The sequence below is a fragment of the Notolepis coatsorum genome (assembly GCF_963971535.1).
Source record: "Notolepis coatsorum genome assembly, chromosome: 16".
In the NCBI taxonomy this organism is placed as follows: Eukaryota; Metazoa; Chordata; class Actinopteri; order Aulopiformes; family Paralepididae; genus Notolepis; species Notolepis coatsorum.
The window spans coordinates 111,354,924-111,379,166 of NC_140180.1; the positions used below are offsets into that span (position 1 = coordinate 111,354,924).

At 41.9% G+C, this 24,243-nt stretch overlaps 1 protein-coding gene across 1 annotated transcript in view; it reads right to left on the reverse strand.

Moving 5' to 3' along the window:
- Positions 1–23,886, reverse strand: part of magt1 (magnesium transporter 1) — a 33,416-nt gene extending 9,530 nt beyond the window's left edge. The window contains exons 1-5 of the mRNA XM_084331293.1: positions 23,766–23,886; positions 10,110–10,279; positions 8,063–8,180; positions 4,262–4,402; positions 2,561–2,701 (exon numbers count right to left, since the gene is read on the reverse strand). Of these exons, the coding sequence (XP_084187419.1) occupies positions 2,561–2,701; positions 4,262–4,402; positions 8,063–8,180; positions 10,110–10,279; positions 23,766–23,846 (651 nt within the window). The 5' untranslated portion in view covers positions 23,847–23,886. The remainder of the gene's footprint in view (positions 1–2,560; positions 2,702–4,261; positions 4,403–8,062; positions 8,181–10,109; positions 10,280–23,765) is intronic.
- Between the last annotated feature and the right edge of the window lie 357 nt (positions 23,887–24,243).

Below are 24,243 nucleotides of genomic sequence, written 5' to 3' on the forward strand. Positions count from 1 at the left end.
CAACTCAGCCCTGCTGGTCTCTGACAAGAACAAGTTGCAGGTTGAAAAAACCCTCAGCTCGGAACTAGGCAAAATCTGCATATGGCAGAGCTGCCGCGGTATTGATATTTTCCTTACCGCACAAATTTGCGTAATATTTCATACCGCCGCAATATAACCGTTGGAATGCATTTTTTTTTTTTTTTTTAGTAGTCTACTCTTTATAGCATATAGCCTGCCTCTAGTCTAAATGTCTATCTTTAGAGGATGACTTTGCAGCATGAATATTGTTTGGGATTCGGCAAGCACGCATTCGTTATTGAAAGTGAAACACGGATTCGAAGTCTCCCCTCTGGTCGTGCGCCGTTCACTCGGTGGCAGGGGTGGTAGGCTGGTAGCGCCCAGTGGTTACCCCCCCCCCCCCCCCCCCCCCCTTTCTTCTTCTTCTTATTATTATAAAGTTACTACTTGATTAACAAAGGCATTCGTTTTGTGGCATTAACGTTATATAGTTACACGTTCAATAACAGCGTATTTACCGGACCATAGCCAAACATTACTCAATTCATATCTCCGTTCCTTCCTTTGCTCAGAGCGTGCTGAGTTGTGCAAATTCTGCGGTCTGTTAATAAAGTTTTCAATCAGACAAGTGTATAGAACGAAGGGCTTTTATTATAACATTAGTTGGAGTAAAATCATTATGCCTCGTTTAGTACTCCTGTGGACTGGAGCTCTGGTAGTCAACTCCGGCCGGGAGCTAATGTTATTAGCCTTGTTGTGATCAATGGCTAACATCCAGGAACTAAAAACCGATTGGTGGTAACAGCAGAGGCGGGTGCAAGCGGTGTGACGTAATTGGCAGATTCGACTTTTTTGGTTGAGAGTATTATTATAAAAAAACAGCGTTGATGCGGTATTCAGTTAAACGCTGCGGTGGGTGTGACGTAACAGCGATACCGCGGTATTGCGGTAACCGCGGCAGCTCTCACATGGGCAAAACAGAGTCCATTCTCTTCGGTTCAAATAACAAACTCAGCAAGACCGACGGCTTCTCAGTTACAGTGGGTGACAATATTGTCACAAGGAAAGATGAAATTACCTACCTGGGTTCCATCCTAGAGGCAAATCTTTCCTGTGACAAAATGGCATCCAATGTAATAAAGAAAAGTCAAACAACGAACTAGATTCTTGTACGGGATCTCCTCTCTGGTAAAAAAGAATACCCTGAAGACTCTGGCAGGAGCACTCATTCAAGGGTACTACGACTATGCTTGCACCCCATGGTACCAAAGCACCTCAAAGGCGCTAAAAACAAGATTACAAACATCACAAAACAAACTAGTCAGACTACTACTTGACCTTACCCCTAGAACCCACCTCCCCCCTGCACACTTTGACAACCTAGGATGGCTTAGAGTAGACGACAGAGTACAGCAACTTGCAATGGGCCTGGTCTACAAGATACACTATACGACTAAGGTACCCATGTACATGTCAAAATACTTCCCAAAGGTCAGTGAATACCACGACCACAACACCAGAGGAAGCTCAACAAATCATTGTAAACCCAGATTCAGCTCAAACAAGGGACTAAACACGTTTCGCAATTATGCCACATCAATGTGGAACGCCCTACCCAAAGCTGTAAAGGAATGTGAATCCCTACCCACATTCAAAACCGCTCTTAAAGAGCACCTACGGGAGGCTGCAATTCTAAACTGGCCACCGTAAATGTCCAAACCCCCCACCCCCTCCTAATAGACCGTCTTCTCCCCACCGCATGTATATATTCTCTCCCCGCCGTATATGTATTTTTTTCTCCCACCCACCCACCCCCTCCAAATGTACAGTCTCCTCACCACCGGATGTATATTTCTCTCCCTACCACCCACCCACCCCCTCCTAATGTACAGTCCCCTCCCAATCATATGTATATACTCTGTCAGGATCTATGAGTAACAGTACTGTATATTTGAATACCGTATATGTTACAAATGTATCAGTACTAAATACCTATATGTCCCTATGCCATAAATGTCAATATGAATTGAAAATGGGGGACCCTGATGTAAACAAGACAAACGTCTTTCTCTGGTCTGCATCCCCCTATACTAACAATTGTGTGTATTGAGCGTACTGTATTGTACCCATTCTGCAATCTGTTAAATAAAGTTTTCATTCATTCACTCTATCCCCTCCCTTAACCCTTTCACTACCACACTACAGAAGGTTAACCGTTCACTACCACACTACAAAGGGTTAACCCTTTCACTACCACACTACAGAAGGTTAACCGTTCACTACCACACTACAAAGGGTTAACCCTTTCACAACCACACTACAGAAGGGTAACCTTTCGCTACCACACTAACCGTCTGTAGTGTGGTAGTGAAAGGGTCAACCTTCTGTAGTGTGGTTGTGAAAGGGTTAACCCTTTGTCACACGTGGCAGTGAAAGGGTTAACAATTGTTGATGAGGTGCCCTTGAGCAAGGCACATGAAACAGACCTGTGTGTACGGCTTATGTTTTATGTTTACCGTTTTTATACAGTATGGTGTGTGTGTGTGTGTGTGTTATTTACCAGTGCTGAGAAGGCCCAGACATTCTTGTTAAACAGGAACTCCAGGTTGTGTCGCCGTAGATACGCCAGCCCACCAATCACAGCCAACAGGAAGCCCAGGAGGAGGGGCCCCGCGTAATTAGGAGGACGAATCACACGGATCTACGACACACACATTGCAGACATCTTGCAATAATTAAAAGGGACAACATTATGGGAAATGCACTTAACATCTTCTCCTTTCCTCTCTATATGTTCTAGGGGTGGGACGATACATCGATCTAATTAAACAATGATCCAATTGGATCGATGCAGCGTAAAAAGATTGGTTCATATTAGGGATGCTCGATATTGGCTTTTTTACCGATACCGATATACCAATATTGTCAAACTCTTCATTTCCGATACCGATATCAACCGATACCAATATATGCAGGGTTTCCCCCCCCAAAAATGGAATAATTTCAGGTCATTAACATTACATATCTCTTGTTGTGGAATTAACACAACATTATGCATACTTTTGACAATAAATAAAATCAGAATTTGTTCTTACTTGCCTGGGTAAATAAAGGTTATAGAAATGTAAAAAATTAAATGTTTTTTTTTGAAAACCGATACCAATATTTTCCGATATCACATTTTAATGCCGATATCGGCAGATAATATCGGTAGGCATCCCTAGTTCATATCGATACTCTTATTTTGAAAATCCCGTGGCGAGTCTCACGCCTAAGCGCAGCTCCGGCAGCTGGATTCGCGCAAGATCATCACGCGAGATGTGAAAATAAACCATCTGGCAGAGTCAACAGCAGCAGTAGCACGTGAAACGCCTGTGTGTGTGTAGACGTTACAGCAGGGCTCCAGAGTGCGCCCATTTACATTTTGCGACCCGAAATAAGTCCCTGCTTTTTTCCGCCCGCAACGGGTCAAATGCATCTAACATGCTTTGCATCCTGATTGTGTTAAATGGGTATAATTATGATATCATCTCGTATCGATCACAGGCACCTGAATCGAATCACATCGTATCGTGGCAGACTTTGTGATATCGGCAAATATCGTATCGTTGTCCAAAGAATCGATATCGTATCGTGATGAGACTGGTGATTCCCATCCCTAAAATGTTCAGTAGAAAGCTATCCGGCTGCAAGCTACCCTAGCTTAGCACAAATGAATGGAAGCGGATACAGACCACTAGCCTATAGCTTAAAACTCCGGAGAGGTGTTTTTGGCCAACAGCTAGGCTAACTGGTCCACTTCCATTCATTTGTGCTAAGCTAGGCTAGCTTGCAGCCGGATAGCTTTCCACTGAACGCACAGAGAGGAAACCGATATCTACGGCTGACCCTCTATTCACTGACAATTTGCCGGTCAATGTAATGAAAATATATTTTACCGGCCAAGATGGCAGTCAAGATTTATATTTACCGGACAATTGAAATTCTCCTGAGCCAATGGCTTGTACATAAATACCGGCTAACAGAAACTCTATTTATCTGTCTGTCTGTCCAATATAATATAAATGAAATAAAAATAGCATAGAATAAAATAAAGATAAAATAACAGCAAGATGCCTATATCCAGTTCTAAAAGAGTGTGCAGTGCAGATAACGGGATGTAGATATTACACTATATGAAATATAAATAACAAAATGGCTATGTACAGTTCCAACCAGACAGATGTATGCAGTGTGTGTTGGTCCCTGGTCTAACACATACATGTACGTCGGTCCTGTCCGCCACCCAGCGGGCGAGCTGCTCGGACGCGAAGCCTCGGACCTGAAGCTCGTAGGTATCAGACTTCCGTTGTTTCCCTTTAGCCGGGAAGTGGATGAAGGTCGGGGCTGAGTTCATGTTGAGCTGTAACACACAGAGAGAGACATTGACAGAGAAAGAGGTAAAGAGAGAGACATAGACAGAGAAAGAGGTAAAGAGAGAGACATAGACAGAGAAAGACAGAGAGAGAGACAGACAGAGAAAGCGAGAGACAGAGACATAGACAGAGAGATATAGAGAGAGACAGAGAGGTAGAGAGAGAGAGAGATGAGAGACAGAGAGGTAGAGAGAGACATAGACAGAGAAATAGGTAGATAGACATACATACATAGAAAGAGGTAAGAGAGAGACATAGAAAGAGGTAGAGAGATAGAAAGAGATAGAAAGAAGTAGAGAGAGACAGACAGACAGAGAAAGAGGGGGAGAGAGAGAGACATAGATAGAGACAGACAGAGAAAGAGGTAGAGACATAGAAAGAGAGAGAAAGGGGTAGAGAGAGACACAGAAAGAGGTAGAGAGAGACATAGAAAGAGAGAAAGGGGTAGAGAGGGAGACATAGAAAGAGGTAGAAAGACGGATAGACAGACAGAAAATTATAAATGTGTATAATAACAACAACACAGTCATGTAAAGTCCTGACCTATAGACCTGTTCTCTGTCCACGTCAGACTCAGTCTATAGACCTGTTCTCTGTCCACGTCAGACTCAGTCTATAGGCCTGTTCTCTGTCCACGTCAGACTCAGTCTATAGGCCTGTTCTCTGTCCACGTCAGACTCAGTCTATAGACCTGTTCTCTGTCCACGTCAGACTCAGTCTATAGGCCTGTTCTCTGTCCACGTCAGACTCAGTCTATAGACCTGTTCTCTGTCCACGTCAGACTCAGTCTATAGGCCTGTTCTCTGTCCACGTCAGACTCAGTCTATAGACCTGTTCTCTGTCCACGTCAGACTCAGTCTATAGGCCTGTTCTCTGTCCACGTCAGACTCAGTCTATAGACCTGTTCTCTGTCCACGTCAGACTCAGTCTATAGGCCTGTTCTCTGTCCACGTCAGACTCAGTCTATAGACCTGTTCTCTGTCCACGTCAGACTCAGGGGAGTGTCATGGTTTCTCCATAGAGCCCTGTCGTACTTTTTTTTAGCGCAGCAGCTCGCGCAGGTAGGGAGCAACTTAAGTCACGTGACTCAGTTGGTGTTGCTGATTGGCTCGAACACGGTATGTTTGTATACAGCGAACAGGTCTATAATAACAACAACACACATAGTCATGTAAGGTCCTGACCTATGACCTATGCTCGGCAGGTTGACTGTTGAGAGTGATGATGTTGATGACCAATCAATCACTGGGTCAGACGGCAGCTGACACTCAAACTCGCCAGAGCGATGTGGATCAGAGGGAGGTGTAGCTACAGCTGATGTGGATCAGAGGGAGGTGTAGCTACAGCTGATGTGGATCACAGGGAGGTGTAGCTACAGCTGATGTGGATCAGAGGGAGGTGTAGCTACAGCTGATGTGGATCAGAGGGAGGTGTAGCTACAGCTGATGTGGATCAGAGGGAGGTGTAGCTACAGCTGATGTGGATCAGAGGGAGGTGTAGCTACAGCTGATGTGGATCAGAGGGAGGTGTAGCTACAGCTGATGTGGATCAGAGGGAGGTGTAGCTGATGTGGATCAGAGGGAGGTGTAGCTACAGCTGATGTGGATCAGAGAGAGGTGTAGCTGATGTGGATCAGAGAGAGGTGTAGCTACAGCTGATGTGGATCAGAGGGAGGTGTAGCTGATGTGGATCAGAGGGAGGTGTAGCTGATGTGGATCAGAGGGAGGTGTAGCTGATGTGGATCAGAGGGAGGTGTAGCTACAGCTGATGTGGATCAGAGGGAGGTGTAGCTGATGTGGATCAGAGGGAGGTGTAGCTACAGCTGATGTGGATCAGAGAGAGGTGTAGCTGATGTGGATCAGAGAGAGGTGTAGCTACAGCTGATGTGGATCAGAGAGAGGTGTAGCTGATGTGGATCAGAGGGAGGTGTAGCTACAGCTGATGTGGATCAGAGGGAGGTGTAGCTACAGCTGATGTGGATCAGAGGGAGGTGTAGCTACAGCTGATGTGGATCAGAGGGAGGTGTAGCTGATGTGGATCAGAGAGAGGTGTAGCTGATGTGGATCAGAGGGAGGTGTAGCTGATAAGAGAGAGGTGTAGCTTGCAGGACCGGGAGGGGTTTACGTTCATATGTTTATCGGTATATTATTGTTTATTATATTAGATATTGTTTATTTGGATCCACGTTATGCGGTTGCTAGTCTTCCTGGGGATCATGGAAACAAATACACACAGACAACAGAGAACAAATACACACAGAGAACAAATACACACAGATAACAGAGAACAAATACACACAGAGGACAGAGAACAAATACACACAGAGAACAAATACACACAGACAACAGAGAACAAATACACACAGACAACAGAGAACAAATACACACAGAGAACAAATACACACAGATAACAGAGAACAAATACACACAGAGGACAGAGAACAAATACACACAGAGAACAAATACACACAGACAACAGAGAACAAATACACACAGAGGACAGAGAACAAATACACACAGAGAACAAATACACACAGAGAACAAATACACACAGACAACAGAGAATAAACAAGAACCAAACATTGAAAAATTGAGATGAGAGGGAAGTTTAGCTTGTTATGGGCTGGGAGAGGTTCCACATTCATATATTTATCCATAGATGAGAGGGAGGTTCCATTAGGGCTGGGCGATATGACCAAAAACGTTATCGCGATAAAATTATAAAATTATTTTCATATAATTCGATATCGATAATTATCGTCGATATAATGTCCGTCAAGTTTAATTAACTTCTTATGCTGCTGCGAATGTCTCAAGTCGAGTTGATGTCGTCATCAGTCTGCGCACGTTAGCCGACAAGCGGAGTATCTCATGACAATAAATATGACACTAAAATACTCTCTTCCGCCACAATATATTGAAACGACGTCCACTGTATATCCCACACTACCATAAACGTGGCCTCAGAATTCAAAACACACACATACTCGGCACGTAAATATATAAAACAGTGCCGTGCAAGCTAGTTATCCTAGCCAGCCTGTTGGTTCTAAGCGATGTATTCCATGACAATGTGCTAAATATGACACTAAAATACTCTCTTCCGCCACAATATATTGAAACGGCGTCCACTGTATATCCCACACTACCATACACGTGGCCTCAGAATTCAAAACACACACATACTCGGCACGTAAATATATAAAACAATGCCGTGCAAGCTAATTAGCCTAGCAAGCCTTGTTGTTGAGTGAGTCCTACCTCCTTCCGGGTCTCGGCCATCTCCTTCACTGATTGGTTGTTAGCTGTTGTGCGTAAGCACGTCATCACGTAACGCTGGTTGTTGTTAGTGAGTGTGTTGAGCCGAGGCTGAACGGAGCCAAGCTTGGAAAATCGATATATCGAAACTTTGCGACCACGTTTCATGTTTATTTCGAGGAAATAATTTATCGCGATAGTTATCGTTATCGTTTTATCGCCCAGCCCTAGGTTCCATATTAATATCTATACAGATACTAGCCATTTTCTATGTGCATATAGCAGACATGGGGACGCGAGTTAGAACACAAAGCCCTTCTGTTTGCCAACATTCAGATTTGTATTATTCTTCTACCATAAAACATATTATATTTAAGAAAGTAGTCTCACCATCTGAAAGACATCGGATCCTTCGTCGAAGTCGACACACGCGAAGAAGACTTTATTGGTGAAGGCAGAAGAGTAACGCCAAGAGTTAGCCAGCACCTGGAACTCCTCATCCGCTTGCCTAGACACAACATTATTATTATTATTATGAATAATAATAATAGTAGTAGTAGTAGTAGCAGAAACAGTCTGTATAATGAAGAGACGGATCAATGTGGTAGTTATAGTATATGGTATGTAAAGATTATTATGCAGGTATATTCAGACAGATGTGGATAAATATATATACGGTATATACAGCATTATTGTACATGCTATCATACAGAGTTGTATGGATAAACTATAGTTTGAGGTAGGTAGTTATAATCACACTACAGTGTAAGGCAGTTGTAGACAGTGAAGTCTACCAATTGCCTTTATACAAGGTTTAAAATGGTGGTCACTTTCATAATGATAAAAATTGTAGGATACCACGAAGTAATAACAAATGACAAAATAATGTCATCATGACTGGACATGCCGTTAAGAAGTAGGTGACCTTTCTGGAGGGAATAGCACCACCTTGTGGCCAAACATAATTTCACATGTTTGTCAAGTTTTGTGACAATGGTAAATGGCTGCTTTTTTATATAGCGCTTTTATCCAAAGCGCTTTACAATTTGTTACTCACATTTTACCCATTCATTCACACATTCACACACAGACGGCGGAGGCGACCATGCAAGGTGCCAACCTGCTCATCAGGAGCAATTAGGGGTTAAGTGTAGGGATGCTCGATATTGGCTTTTTTACCGATACCGATATACCGATATTGTCCAACTCTTAATTTCCGATACCGATATCAACCGATACCGATATATGCAGGGTTTCCCCCCCCATTTTTGTAAATAATTTCAGGTAATTAACATTACATATCTCTTGTTGTCGAATTAACACAACATTATGCATACTTTTGATAATAAATAAAATCAGAATTTGTTCTTACTTGCTTGCCTGTAAGGTTATATAAATGTAAAAATAAAAAAGATTAAAAAATTAAAATTTCTTTTTGAAAACCGATGCCAATATTTTCCGATATCACATTTTAATGCCGATGTCGGACATCCCTAGTTAAGTGTCTTGCTCAAGGACACATCGACACGCTGCCCGGGAGGAGTGGGAATCAAACTGGGAACCTCTGGATTGCCAGACGACTGCTCTACCTCCTGAGCCACTGTCGGCCCCACAATCGGACAAAGAGCTCACAGGTGTGTGAGCCAGTAGGTTTGGCCTGAAGGTGGTTCTGGAGAAAAGGTCAGTCACTTAGAAAATATTTGAATTACAAGATGAAGCTGTAGTTCATGATGTGCATATTTTAAAGAACCGTACATTTTACATAACATTAACATTTTTATATTTTATGTCATTTACTGTAGCTGACGTTTTTATCCAAAGCAACTTACAAGTCAGCAGGAAGGGTACATCTCTGGCAGTCCAGGTTTAAGTGTATTTCAATATTATCATTATTATTAACATTATCATCATTATTATTATTATTTACTTGCACACGCCACACTGTCTCTGTATTATTATTATTAACTTGCAGACGCCACACTGTCTCTGTATTATTATTATTAACTTGCATACGCCACACTGTCTCTGTATTATTATTATTATTATTATTATTATTTACTTGCAGACGCCACACTGTCTCTGTGGCTGTATTATTATTATTATTATTATTATTATTATTATTATTATTATTATTATTATTATTATTATTATTATTATTATTATTTACTTGCAGACGCCACACTGTCTCTGTGGCTGTACTATTATTATTATTATTATTATTATTATTATTATTATTATTATTATTATTATTATTATTATTATTATTATTATTTACTTGCAGACGCCACACTGTCTCTGTGGCTGTACTATTATTATTATTATTATTATTATTATTATTATTATTATTATTATTATTATTATTATTATTATTATTATTATTATTATTATTATTATTATTATTATTATTATCATTATTATTATTATTGTTATTATTTACTTGCAGACGCCACACTGTCTCTGTGGCTGCAGCGCGGTGAACATGATGACCACGGAGTAGTTTCTGGGAGGAGCCTTGACGAAGCGACGGAACTTCTCTCCGTTCATCCTGATGACGGAGCGCTTTGACGCCCAGTCCATCATCTGAGAGACCTTCTCTGACAATAAGGTCTAGAGAGAGAGAGAAAGAGAGAGAGAGGGAGAGAGAGATAGAGACAAAGAGGTAGAGAGATAGACAGAGAGAGAGACACAGAGAGAGAGAGCCAGATAGACATTGACAGAGAAAGAAGTAGAGAGAGGGAGAGCGAGAGACAGAGAGAAAGAAGTAGAGAGAGAGAGAGAGAGAGAGAGGGATACAGGCAGAGACAGATAATTAGAAAGTCAATCACACACATTATTCCTGCACTATCTGTACTGTACTGATCGGTTTAGTGGAATGGAAGCGGACATGGCCGGTTAGCCTTCGGGAGAGGTGTTAGTTGGACAATGCCTAGGCTAACCGGCCATGTCCACTTCCATTCATTGTGCTAAGCTAGGCTAATGTGCAGCCAGATAGCTTTCTACTGAACACAGAGAGGAAACTGGTATCCATCTTCTTGTCTCTCTCTGGAGAAGACGATAAGATAATTTCCAAAAATGTTGGCATGTTCTTTAAGAAAACAGAAACAATGCAGACACTCAGACAGACATGTTAAAATTACCAAAATGTAATCCCAATCAAGGAGCTCTTCAGAATGCATTTTCAGCCCAACTAGGATTTCAGCCACTCTCCTCACAAAAAGCCAAAGTCTCAAACCATACAGTACTTTCAATTGGTAGATCAAACAACCACTCAAATTGTAGCCAACCCATGTGCACACACCATGGCAGTTGTCGGTAGATGATTGGTTGGAGAAATGGCTGTCAAAAATGGTATAAATTAGCGTAAATGGCTACTCCCCTTAACTGAGAGCCAAGAAGGTGGTTTTTGCATCAAAATGTTTCCCCCAAGTCTCGACTACAACAGTGTTAAATCAGTTTTTAACCAAAAGGCGATGGGTACGCTGTCAAGTATTTGGAATTCTATTATATTCTAAACCTCATATTATGCAGTTGAGCAAAAAAGCATTAAGCAGAACATATGACGCATGTCATATTTGTGCCGGATCCTGCTAGGTACAAGATCCGTGACCTCCTAGATTGGGGCCGGCAGATATGGCACCTCCTCTGTCACCGTTAGGGAATACTCCGTCTCGTTGTTTATTATGTCATTATTGGTAGGTGTTGTCTGTGCTCCAGACACTGTGCTTCAGTAGCAGCACCTAGCTTTTGTCTGTGCTCCTGAGGTTTTTTCTCCCCCCAACCCGCAGGCTCAACACCCTCTCTGTGTTCCGGCACCTCCTGGTTTACAAATTAGGCACCGGTTTTACTCCAATGTTTACAAACATTACCAATGTAAACAATTCTACAGCTACAAAAGACAGTAAGTACCTGTAATGTACATGTTGTCTAGTCGTGAACGTCATTGTATCAAGAGCTGAGCCAATCAAGTTCCTTGTGACAGTAAAACATGTCTCCATTGCAGTTTTCTATTTTTAGTGGTGGGGCAACCCCTTTACGTTTGGCTCACTGATCTTTACTCACCGATCTGGGCCCTGTTTCATGTACGTGGTTCAACTAAGTCGATCAAGATGTCCATTATCCAGCTTCAGTTAACCCGATGTTCGAAGCCGGGATTTTCCTGTTTCACAAAGGTGGATTCAGTCTCGTTAACTCAAGCCAGACTTGCGAGTCAGGCTAAATGCGCGCGGCCGTTTTAGGTGAAAAGCCAGCACGTATCGATGGCAGAGACCCTGATTCTCAACGGCATTGATTGATTAATTGATTTAAGACTTTATTGACAGATTGCAATACGGCTCAATCGCCTCGCCGACAAGTTAAAAGCGTTATCTATAGGCTAATTCTAAGTCCCTCATTACCTCAATCAATCAGATTATATTTCTTTAAACTTGCCTGCTGGATTGAATAATCAAATGAGATCTTGCTATTATTATTATTAGTTAACTGTTATACAGAATTACGATACGGCTCTCTTACCCATTGATTGATGTATAGTCAATCTTTTACTTATCTTCTCTGTGGTGTAACGGGTTCTTCTTTTGACTTTCACACGGACGACCGGGGTTCAAGACCCTAGTCTTTTCCTTCTTTTTGCAATATAGGAATAATTCAATTTGGTGCACGTTGAGAGCTATATAAAGAATGACATCCTCAATGCATGTAGATTTATAATATTTTAACTTAAAACCAGGCTACTTTGGCGTATAATCATTAATATTATATTCAAAAAAATCATATTGGAAACACCGGGATTTGAACCCCGGTCGCTGGATTGGCAGGCTTGAGCACTACCGCTGGGCCACTGGGCCAGATGGGATAAATTCATTGTTTATACATTAATGAACGAGAGACCCGTGTTTAGAATATCCTTTGTTTTGAATGAAGTTTATCTCTTTATCCTCATTCATTAATGTGACGTCAACGGCTCATTCAATTCCTCAAATCCGTCAAACAGCGCATCTCATCAGACATCTTAATCCCAGTTACAATTAAAATAACCACATCATGTGTACATCGCACGAGCGAGCGCCACCGTCGCCACGGTATATATAACGTGCATTATTTAGGACAAAGTGAATTTAATATCAGCATTTTGGGTCTATTTTACATTTCAAAAGCCCCCTCTGGAAGAATGGAGCACAAAAACGTAATTCAGAATGGTATAATGCAGATCGTAGACTGTGGGAATAGTTTCAGGAAACGAGCTGTCACTTCTTTGCGGGGGCGTGGCTCTGCGTGATCGGGCTAACTTGAACTTGAACTCTGCTTTCGAGCAGGCTCAAACTTTTGGATCTGTTGGCATGGTGACCTGGAAAATCCACGTATATGAAACCGGAAAGTCCGGCTAACCCAGTTATCCAGCTAAAGTTATCCGGCTAAAGGCCTCTACATGCTACAGCAACTTCAAAGCAACTTCAACACAACATCAGCGCGATTTCAGCGCGGTTGTTGTTTAGGGTCTTGTAGACTGTGTTGCGAGGAATCTGCGTACATGTCTCCAAAATCTAACCTAAACAACCGTTGCGTTGATATTGCGTAGCAGTGATTGGTTGGTTAGCGAATGGGGGCGGGGCTGTCATAGAATAATATAGGTATCGCAGAGAATACCATCCGCCATTGTTGTAGCCAGCCAGCGTTGATGCTAAATAATTAGCGTCACATAGCTGGCCTTTTTCTGAAAACCCAAGCACATATTGTTCCATAGCATACGCCTTCAGTTGATCATGACAAATCCTCTCTTACCTTGACGATAAAAAAGCCTCCATAATTTAGTAAATAAACCTGTAGCCAGCCAGCTAGCATTGGTGCTATACAAAATGCTATCCACATTAGCTGCATAGCTAACCAACTAAATACAATGGTATCCTGAGGTAACTTTAACGTTAAATACAACGTTTGCTAGTCGAAATGACTGGACACACACAGGGACAAGTTAAACATCAATCAATTAATTTATTCCAATAGGTAGTTTGAGCTGCATGTGAGCCGGTCTTTCTCTCCTCTCCATTGGAAACGAATGAAGTTACGTTAAAAAGCAAAGAACCGGCTGACAAAGGTTAAGCTGCTAGCAACAGACACTATAATACTTCCGGTCGGGGAATTTCAAAATAAAAGAGCGACGACTAAAAGCACCGGAAATACGTTTATTTTGTACATAATCTAACGTTAACACGAACCTAAACTAACTTTAGATTAGTTTAGGTTCGTGTAACGTTAGATATTGTAAAAAATAAACGTATTTACGGTGCTTTTAGACTCGCTCTTTTATTTTGAAACCCCCCGCCCGGAAGTAAAAATTATGCTTATTTTTCTGCTTTTATCAATGGGTTGGTTGAGAAGGGAAGCGTCATCTATCTAGGGAACCTAGCTACATACGGGGTACAATGTTACATAGGCTGCGCGTTGATTTTGCAGAAGCATAAAGGTAGAGTGTCTGCAACACCGTTGCTTTGTCGATGTTGTGTCGAAGTTGCTTTGAATTTGCTGTAGCATGCAGAGGCCTTAACTCAGTTATCCAGGTACATGAAACGGGGCCCTGATCTCCCTCTACCGCGTATAGCCGGTGTTCTGGCGATTCATGCTACCTACCGAGCGGTGCTACCAGCGGTCTTGCGCTTGCGCAAGCACATGACGACCCATAATCGTTTTCACAGTTTTTTCACCAATCAGTATGCTACCTTGTTGTCGAAAGTCTCGTTGATGGTGAGCAATATCTTAAATTCTTTCATTGCACCTTTTGAACTGTAAGCATTGTAAATATCTGCATGTACTCATGGCTTTGCTGCAGAATGTAGAAAGTAGATGATAATGTCGGTAGACCTGTGTGAATGTATTTGTGATTGCCATTACGTCATCAAGTCAAGTCAAGTCAAGAGTTTGAATTGTCACGGCATACAAGTATACAATGAAATGCGGGTGGTCTTGCCCGCGACGATGTGCAATACAGTGGTACAACATATAATAGAATCCAATAAAAAAAAAAACATTGTGCAATAAACAGGTAACAGGTAACATGGTGTGACATCTCGGTATCTGTACATAGTATTTACAGAGCATATAGGACATGCTAGGTAGCTTTAGTAGTGCAATACACTGTTCCTGTTGTTATACTAATTTATCAGATGTGTCATCCCGGAGCCACTACCTGCCACATCCTCTGCACGTCATTTTAGTGTTTCAGCTGAGATCTGGGCTAAATACACAAAGATGTGTGTCTAAAACACTGGTGTGTGTAAATGCGTGTTGTGGGGTGGGGGGTTCTACAGGTCTAAGCATGTTTGATACAACCATTTTGTCATGATTGTGTCATTGTTTTTTTATTTCATTTTGTACAGGCCTACTTGTTTTTAACCAGAATATGTAAGGGATAATAATGTATAGCTACGAGGTCATTGTCGCAAAATAATTGACCGACACTGTGTTCTAAACGCAGTGAAGGTCAATTATTTTGCGACAATGACCGAGTATAGCTATACATTATCCCGCTTATTACAGGGCTAACTTACTAACAATATACATAATTCATTTTACACCATCGACAAGACGAGATCAAATCAATGCAGACGCAGTTGTTCTGTTGCTCCTCTGTCATCGCCGGCAGGTGTGTGGACTTGATTGCACAGAGTAGTTGTAAAGGCCGAATGAGTGTTTTTTGTTATTGATTATTATTATTATCTATATATTATATTATATATTAGAATTGCACTGTTTAGAGTACTGTCTTAATTATGTTTGGACACTAGAGGGCTCACCACCCATTACAGCCCACTACTATAAATAGCCAAGGTGATCACTGCAGGTTTTTGTGCACCTGTGTTAGGATACAATTTTCTACCTGTTTCACTGCTGTTTCACTGCTGTTTCACTGCTGTTTCACTGTTTCATCTGAGCACTTGACAACTGTTCTGATTTAACCCTTCATTCACCATCATTCACCTTTGGACAACAATAAACCTGTAAACCGAACCGGCGGCAACTTTGGACATTCAATTCATTCAACATCACAACTTTGGGACAGAGTAGGAGCCACTATTAGCGGGTGCACCGTGGACGCTTGTCAATTCACTGGGGAGCGACAAGCGGCCACTACAAAGTAGAAAATTTCCTAATGGAAGAAGGACGTGTGCTGAGTGAGTACAAAGCTGGAAAACTCCTCACGAAGAAAGGACGCGAGTAAAGTATAGGACAACTTTCCTCGCGAATGAAAGAGGTAAGAAGATTTGAAACCTCTGTTATTGGATTACCTGAAATTGAAATGGATAGCGTGAAGAGCTGTAAACGCCTTCCGTGAAGATGGAATTGTTTGGACGCTATGCTGTAATTGCAAATGGGAAAGTGAGTCGGGACATTGTCACATTGTTGCGGTTCCGTGCGAACGCCATGAGGAGGATCCTAACGTCAGACTAATTAATTGTGATATTGTGGATTATGGAACGGTCTGGAAGCCGTATTGAATGGAACGGATTGGATGCCGTATTACGTTGAACCATCGCAATTAATGCCGTCTGGACGTATGGAAATTAAATTGTTCGCTTGGACATCGCGGATGTGTGGCAATAAAATTCCCAGTTCCATATAGCCCTACATCAGTGAAAATTTGAAGTTTCTTTTCATTGTATTATATATTACGTTACTGCATAATATACTAAGCAGAAAGGAAAGGAAACCCACTTTTGAAGGCTCTGAAGCAACAAGTGAATGCAACATTCAAACTACAAAGGATAAATAAAAATTATAAATAACATGTCTGAAGCCAAGATGAGGCCAACCAGTCATAGAGGTAGTAAAATAGCCTCTATGATTAGAAAGGCTAAAGCTGAAAAGGCAAGCTTAATGGAACACCTTGCCAATTTAAAGAAAAGGCAAGAGCTTGAGAAACAACAAAGAGATTTGAATTATGAAATTGACCGTGCCAATTTAAAGAAACAACAAAGAAATCTGCAATTGGAATTGGAAAAGCGCGCAGCCAAGCAAGCATCATCAATAAGAGTCTTGACTGAGCGGCGCAACATTGAACCGGCCAATGAATATCACAACAATGGTGCTGATGTCTTTACTAATCACTGTGTTGATTTCAGCTCCAAGGAGTGCAAGCACAAGATACGTAAACTCCCCCTAGAACTTCACAAGCCGTGGTCGGAGTCCAGAGGAAAGGACAGCGATGAAGAAGAGGGCAGCGAAGATGAGGATGACGAGTTGATCCCCATTTATGTCCCCTCCAGCGAGTGGATGATGAAGAGCCACCTGCTGGATCCTCCCCAGAGAGTTCCTCAGAATGAAGGGAACGACGATGGTGAGGATAATAAGGAAGAAGACAATGATGATGATGAGGAGGACGAGTCGACCCCCATTTATGTCCCCTCCAGGGAGTGGATGATGAAGAGCCAAGAAGAGGACGGCGATTTGATTGCATTTTACGTCCCCTCCATTCTGACTGTGCCTCAGGAGGACATCGAAGATGATGAAGAGGAGGAGGAGGAGGTTGATGAAGATGGGGATGACGATGACTATTCAATCCCACTTTATGTTCCCTCCAGGGTGTGCGTTGAAGGCGACCTGCTGAGTCCTACCCAGAGACTTCCTCAGAACGAACCAGACGATGATGGGGACGGTGAGGAGGAGGACAACGTTGATGAAGAGGACGCCGATGACGAAGGCAGAGGAAGAAGCAGTGACAGAGGAAATCACTGTGTCAGACGCTGAGAGGGAGAGGTACAGTGTGGCAGCTGTGGGGGTGAGTGCTGCAGAGGAAATGCAGGAAGAACCTGAAACAGCACCAGCAAAACCAACCATTGACTCTGCTACATGGGCACCTGATGAAGACGAGGATGAGGAGGATGATGAGAGAGAGGAATCAGATGACTCCACAGACGAGGAATGTACTGGGAAACCAGATGATGTGTGCGGCTGCAGCTCCTCAGAGAGTGAGGCAGAGGAGGAGGAAGATGCCCATAAGGAAGATGCACACAACAGGGCCACTACTGAACCTCCAGTGTTTAAAACGAGAGCTCTCAGAAGCAGGACAGCAGCAGTCGCAGCCAGTCCAGGAGGGCTGACCGGGCGGCACCGTCCTGAGGAGGAGAGGGACGGCAGCATGGGGGTGCATCTCCCGAGACGTGGCTCTGCTCTGCAAGGACCTGCTGAGGACGGGAGTGTTGGAGGAGATGACGAGCCGGTGGAAGAGCAACTGCCTAAACAAGCTTATCAAGTGAAGCCCATGGAAGCCCATGGTGTTACCGGGGCCGGTGATGGCCAAACACTTTTGGATATGCCAGTTTCCAAGAGGAGAAACTACAAAAGACGACGGCGTAAATGAAACCTGGGGAAGAATGGCTGAAACCTCCCGACCGACTTACAGCAGAAAGTCCTGACGACCCCGATGGAGAGTCACAACCAGTGGACTGTATGCCTATCAGAGCCATAGGGCTCTGTTGAACTTTGAATTTACATTGGCTTTAAGCCTATCAGAGCTATATGGCTCTGTTTGTTAAAACAAAAAAACACTTTGAATAATATCATTGAGTTACCTTGACTGTTATTTGAATTACTAATTAATTTGTTCTTCCCATGCACAGGGACAACAAGCGAAAACCAGAGCCCCAGTCAAGCTTCTTCGTGTTTAGAACTATGATTTGAAATTGATTATTATTGAGGATTGCCAGCTATAATGAACACTCACCCGACCATGTTATTTGTTTTGTAATTGTGTAGGCACAATTAGGGGCCGGTGTAAAGGCCGAATGAGTGTTTTTTGTTATTGATTATTATTATTATCTATATATTATATTATATATTAGAATTGCACTGTTTAGAGTACTGTCTTAATTATGTTTGGACACTAGAGGGCTCACCACCCATTACAGCCCACTACTATAAATAGCCAAGGTGATCACTGCAGGTTTTTGTGCACCTGTGTTAGGATACAATTTTCTACCTGTTTCACTGCTGTTTCACTGCTGTTTCACTGCTGTTTCACTGTTTCATCTGAGCACTTGACAACTGTTCTGATTTAACCCTTCATTCACCATCATTCACCTTTGGACAACAATAAACCTGTAAACCGAACCGGCGGCAACTTTGGACATTCAATTCATTCAACATCACAACTTTGGGACCGAGTAGGAGCCACTATTAGCGGGTGCACCGTGGACGCTTGTCAATTCACTGGGGAGCGACAAGCGGCCACTACAGTAGTGCAGCTGTGCATAATGGTAACGCTTAGCTTTCGTGACTGCGATCAAAATGCTTGATTGTGATTGGTCAATAGCGCTCTGTTGCCCCTAACAGCGGTCATTATTGTGCATTGCCCCTGACAGCGGTGAATTATCGAGAAATAATTGACCGCTGCTATGGGCAACCGAGCACTATTGACCAATCACAATCAAGCATTTTGGCGAATGTTAAAACGCCATGTAATAAACACAATTATCTTAGGCCTATATGGATTGTATTATCTAAGCAAGGTTCAGAGTTGCACATTTTGCCTATAATGATATGTGTGATTGTTTGAGTTCTTTTTTTTTGTATTTAAAGCACTTTTTGAAGTATATGACCTGAACCAATGATTGTTCTATGAAAAAGGTTTTATTTGTTTTTGTTATTATTCTGTATATTGATTGCATCTTATTTATTTTTTTTATTTTTTTTTAACTTAAATTTGTATTAAACATTTATAGACATACAACACAACATATACAATAACATCAACCTTATTGTATTTTTAAACAGAATGTTGTTAAACAGAATAAAGTTGTGAGTTGAGCTGAACAAATGCATTTTTTTCTTAATTTGATTGAGAGGATATGCAAATGCATTAGTTGTAATTTTATGAAAGCATCCAGTCACTGCAGTCAGTGAGAGTTGGCAAGCCCTGAAATAATCTCTCATTAAAAAGGTTCACTGTTAACTTGACAAATGGACAGTAAATTAGAGTTTTTTTTCATAATTATGTAATTTGTTGTGTTACCTAAATTTTGTGATGCAAGTAAAACTAGACAATTCCGCGCAGGGAAATTGTGAAAGTGTGGGTATGACATCATACTGTGACATCACAAATGTTCTAGAATGTTCTATTATGACATCATACTGTGACATCACAAATGTTCTAGAATGTTCGGCCATTCATTCCTTATGGACCAAAATGTCCTGTTTAAAGTCGATTTGTAGCCAAACGGTGCGGTGAAACTTTCCAATTTTCTGCTTTGGTGTTTGTGGCTAATCAGACACACCAAGTGGTTTGCTTTGAATAACCAACAGGCTTGTTAAGCCTCGAGTTGTGTCCGGCAACACTTAGCATACTTATTATCATTACCGAAATCATTAATCTCATTTCCGAAACCCATGTATCATTACCACAACAGCTGTTAATTTAATGTTTATTTAATTTAGTGAACAATTATAATTTGATTCTAAAGGCATGTCCATGATCTATTTGTTATGTGCTTTCAGGTTTACAATGACATTTTAAGACAAATTCAGGTTTCCATGAAATATCACAAAAATTTGGTTGTCGACTGCAGAAGGTGTTGCGGTAATGAGAGTAATATGACAAACATAACTACTAAAATGATTATTTAAAGATATATTATTTCATAGTTTCAGGTATGTGTCTATGACTGTTAATAATCAATTCTTAAAACTGTGAAAATGTATACGCTTTTCTTATTGTCTTGAAGTTTTAAGACTGTTGCGGTAATGAGAATGTGAAGGACTTATTTTGGAAAATGTGTTCAAAAAGGTGTTAAATTGTAAATAAATATTTTCTAATTATTATTCACATATACTCCAGACCTGGTTTATAGTGCTTGAAAAGGAAATGTGTTGATGCAAGTTTGTTAAAAAAAATTATGTTTGAAATTTTGAAATCAAGATTTCATGAGAATCACATTTGTGTGTTATCCCTGGTCTGTATAGCGATGGTCGATGGAGAATAGGTGGACTGAGCTGTTCAACTTTATTTCTCTGGGAATATACCCGTCAGGGTATAATAAATCCCAGAGATTGAACCTCAGAAGGTATGCCTCCAAATTCAGACTAAAAGCTGTATTTTCTTAGTAAAAATACATGCAAATACCATCACCTCAGACACAAAGGTGATCAGTCTGTGTGGGTCATGTACTATAAAGCCACCACAAGGAGTCCTTACCACTGCTGAATAAGTTCAAACAAGGTTACTTTTTTACATGGTTAGACATAACAATTTCTTACACTAATTTGAGAAGTCAGTTTTAAAGAAAATATCACATGCTTTTAGTGTCTAACAAATTGAGAGGTATTTGATTTGTGAATACTTGGTGAAATGTATTTGTTCTCTTACTCACAAATGAAATATGTGTAGTACCATGATTTATTTACTCATACAGAATGAGTGGAGTTGCTACAGTTTAAAACCTTTGTTTCTAGGGAATGTAGAGGACCACTGTGTGGTGTGCTCCTTGCTGCAATGTGATGCTGATGAGAGCATGATTGCAATGGTAAAGTATAACATCAAATGGGTTTTTTATTATTAATTGACTCACAAATGTGTGCATATTACCATATAATTAATCTCATTGTAGAGTTTTATGTACCTAATGCTATTTTTTTTTAATTTATTATATTCCCCCCCCTCCTTTTTCCGATTTTTCTCCCATCCCACTGTCCCCTTCCTGGTCGTTGCGCGCGCACCCCCCCCCCCCCCCACTGCACATTGGAGGAGGTTGGGTAGGTGGGGTGGGGTTGGGTGGTCATGTAGTGTATCTTGTAGACCAGGCCCATTGCAAGTTGCTGTACTCTGTCGTCTACTCTAAGCCATCCTAGGTTGGCAAAGTGGGCAGGGGTGAGGTGGGTTCTAGGAGTCAGGTCAAGCAGTAGTCTGACTGACTAGTTTGTTTTGAGATGTTTGTAATTTGGTTTTTAGTGCCTTTGAGGTGCTTTGGTACCATGAGGTGCAAGCATAGTCGTAGTACCCTTGAATGAGTGCTCCTGCCAGAGTCTTCAGGGTATTCTTGTTTACCAGAGAGGAGATCCGGTACAAGAATAGAGTTCGTTGGTTGACCTTTTTTTATTACATTGGATGCCATTTTGTCACAGGAAAGATTAGCCTCTAGGATGGAACCCAGGTAGGTAATTTCATCTTTCCTTGTGACAATATTGTCACCCACTGTAACTGAGAAGCCGTCGGTCTTGCTGAGTTTGCTATTTGAACCGAAGATAATGGACTCTGTTTTGCCCATGTGTAATGATAGTTTGTTGTCGGCGAGCCATATGCAGATTTTGCCTAGTTCCGAGCTGAGGGTTTTTTCAACCTATAACTTGTTCTTGTCAGAGACCAGCAGGGCTGAGTCATCCGCAAACAGGAACAAGTTGCAGTCACAAGCTGACGACATGTCATTTGCATAAATTAGGAACAGTAGCGGTCCTAGTATGCTTCCTTGTGGAACACCACAGCTCACTGTGAGGGGGGGGATAGGGTACCGTTTACCTCCACCATCTGTTCTCTCCCCTCCAGGTAGGATTGTATCCAGCTCACTGATAAACTATCAAAACCAATTGCTTTTAGCTTGTCAATCAGAATGGTGTGATTGACAGTGTCGAAGGACTTTTGTAGGTCTAGCATGACCATACCGCAGTATTTGCCCGCGTCCACCTCTTGCTTGATGTGGTCGTTCAAATAGAGAAGGCATGTGTCAGTGGAGTGGGATGTTCTGAAGCCAGATTGGAATTCGTAGATTCGATTTTGTTCCGCGAGGTATTTTCGACCTGTCCGTATACTATTTTTTCCATGACTTCGAGATGGATGTAAGGATAGAAACAGGGCGGTAGTTGCCTGGGTCTAATTTGCTGCCCTTTTTGTGCAGGGGTGTTACTCTCGCAATTTTGAAGTCCTTGGGGACGTGTCCCTGTTTTATGGAGAGGTTTATTATGTGTGTGATGACTGGGGTGATGGCGGCTGCTGAGTCTCTGAGGAATTTGGAGGGGATGTTGTCATGGCCAGTGGCCTTGTTCGGTTGGAGGGCGCTTAGTTTTTTGAGTACCTCATCTGTAGTTACCGTCTTTGTGGACGCCTAGGTTCTTGTAGTATGCTACTATGTGTTCTACCCCATACTGCCCTGAGTGGGAGGGTAGTTTGTTTACCAGTGTTGTGGCTATGTTTGTGAAGAAAGTGTTTAAGTAATTGGCTACATCCAGTTTGTCTGTAATGAGTGTGTTGTCCGTCTTTATGTTTGAGAACCTGGTTGAGTTTTTCACTGCATGTGTAATAATGTGGATGTGCCCTGTAAACGTTGGGACTCACTAGAGTTTGTTACATTTATTTGCTAATTTTACAGTGCAATTGTATTTACATGAGACCTATTTTTGCTGGACCACAGCTAAAGTTACAAATGTGGGCCAGGCTAGCTTTCTCGCCTCCGACTATCGACCATCATAGCTAGCTAGCTCAATAGCTAGCTATACAAGGTTTATGTCCCACCTTGCAAAGTTAATCACTGTGTATTTATGGACGTTGATGTACATGTATCTCATTGAAATACATGATTTCATTATTTACGAGTAGTTTGTTGACTCATTACATGAGTATTGAGCCAATACAAAATATAATGACTCTTACGTAAAGATCTTAGGACAAGAGTATCAAAATATGCTCCCCATATTCTCACAGTACACTTACCCGTTTGTAATTAAAACATATAAAAGAGTTATAATTATGGAATCTAGTCTACACAACTGGAACCCCATCACGGTAGCATCTTTCGACAAGGCAACGGGCGACACAGCCTACACACACACAACTAGAGCTAGCTACAGAGCTAACTTATGTTCGCACTTGAAGTTGACAACCTTTATATTATAGCTTCCATTGTGTGATTGATATCTGCGACAGCATCCCGTGCAAAAGTAGCTGTTTACCAGGGAGATTCAAACTCAGTGTGTCCCCCTATCCATAGCATAGCATAGCGTAGCCACTGCAGCTAATTAGCCTAGCTTAGCATTCTTCTGACAGAAACCAATGACAACAGCAACAACGACGCTGAGGAGTAAAACGTCAACGTTTTCTGACTTGGCTTCAAATACGCACCTCTTTTTTCTTCTGGCCCCCTGAAGGCTCGCCATAGAGTATAAAGAGTAGAAACAACGACACTAAAAGTTTAGGAAACATGTTCAGCCTCCTCTCTCTTCTCTCTCTGCTGTCTGACTCTGCTGGCGAACACCCGGAAGACTCTGCGTTATTTTTTTTCCGTAGGCGCATTTTGCGGAGACGCTCTCTGATTGGCCACTGACTGACGCTCTCTGATTGGCCACTGACATGTGCGCCCAATCGCGTGACGAGCTGTGTCTTTGCCCATTTCCGGGTCTAACAGCCTGCAAACTACCTAACGCCTAGTTTATCACTGGTTAAGCTTAGGCGACTCTTTCGAAGTTGGTTATGGTTAGAGTTTGAAATCAGGGCTGGTGTTCTATCGCCCTGCTCTAAGACAAACTCTAACCTTAACCAACTTCGAAAGAGCGCCTAAGCTTAACCGGTGTAGAAACAAGCGTCACACGATTGGGCGCAC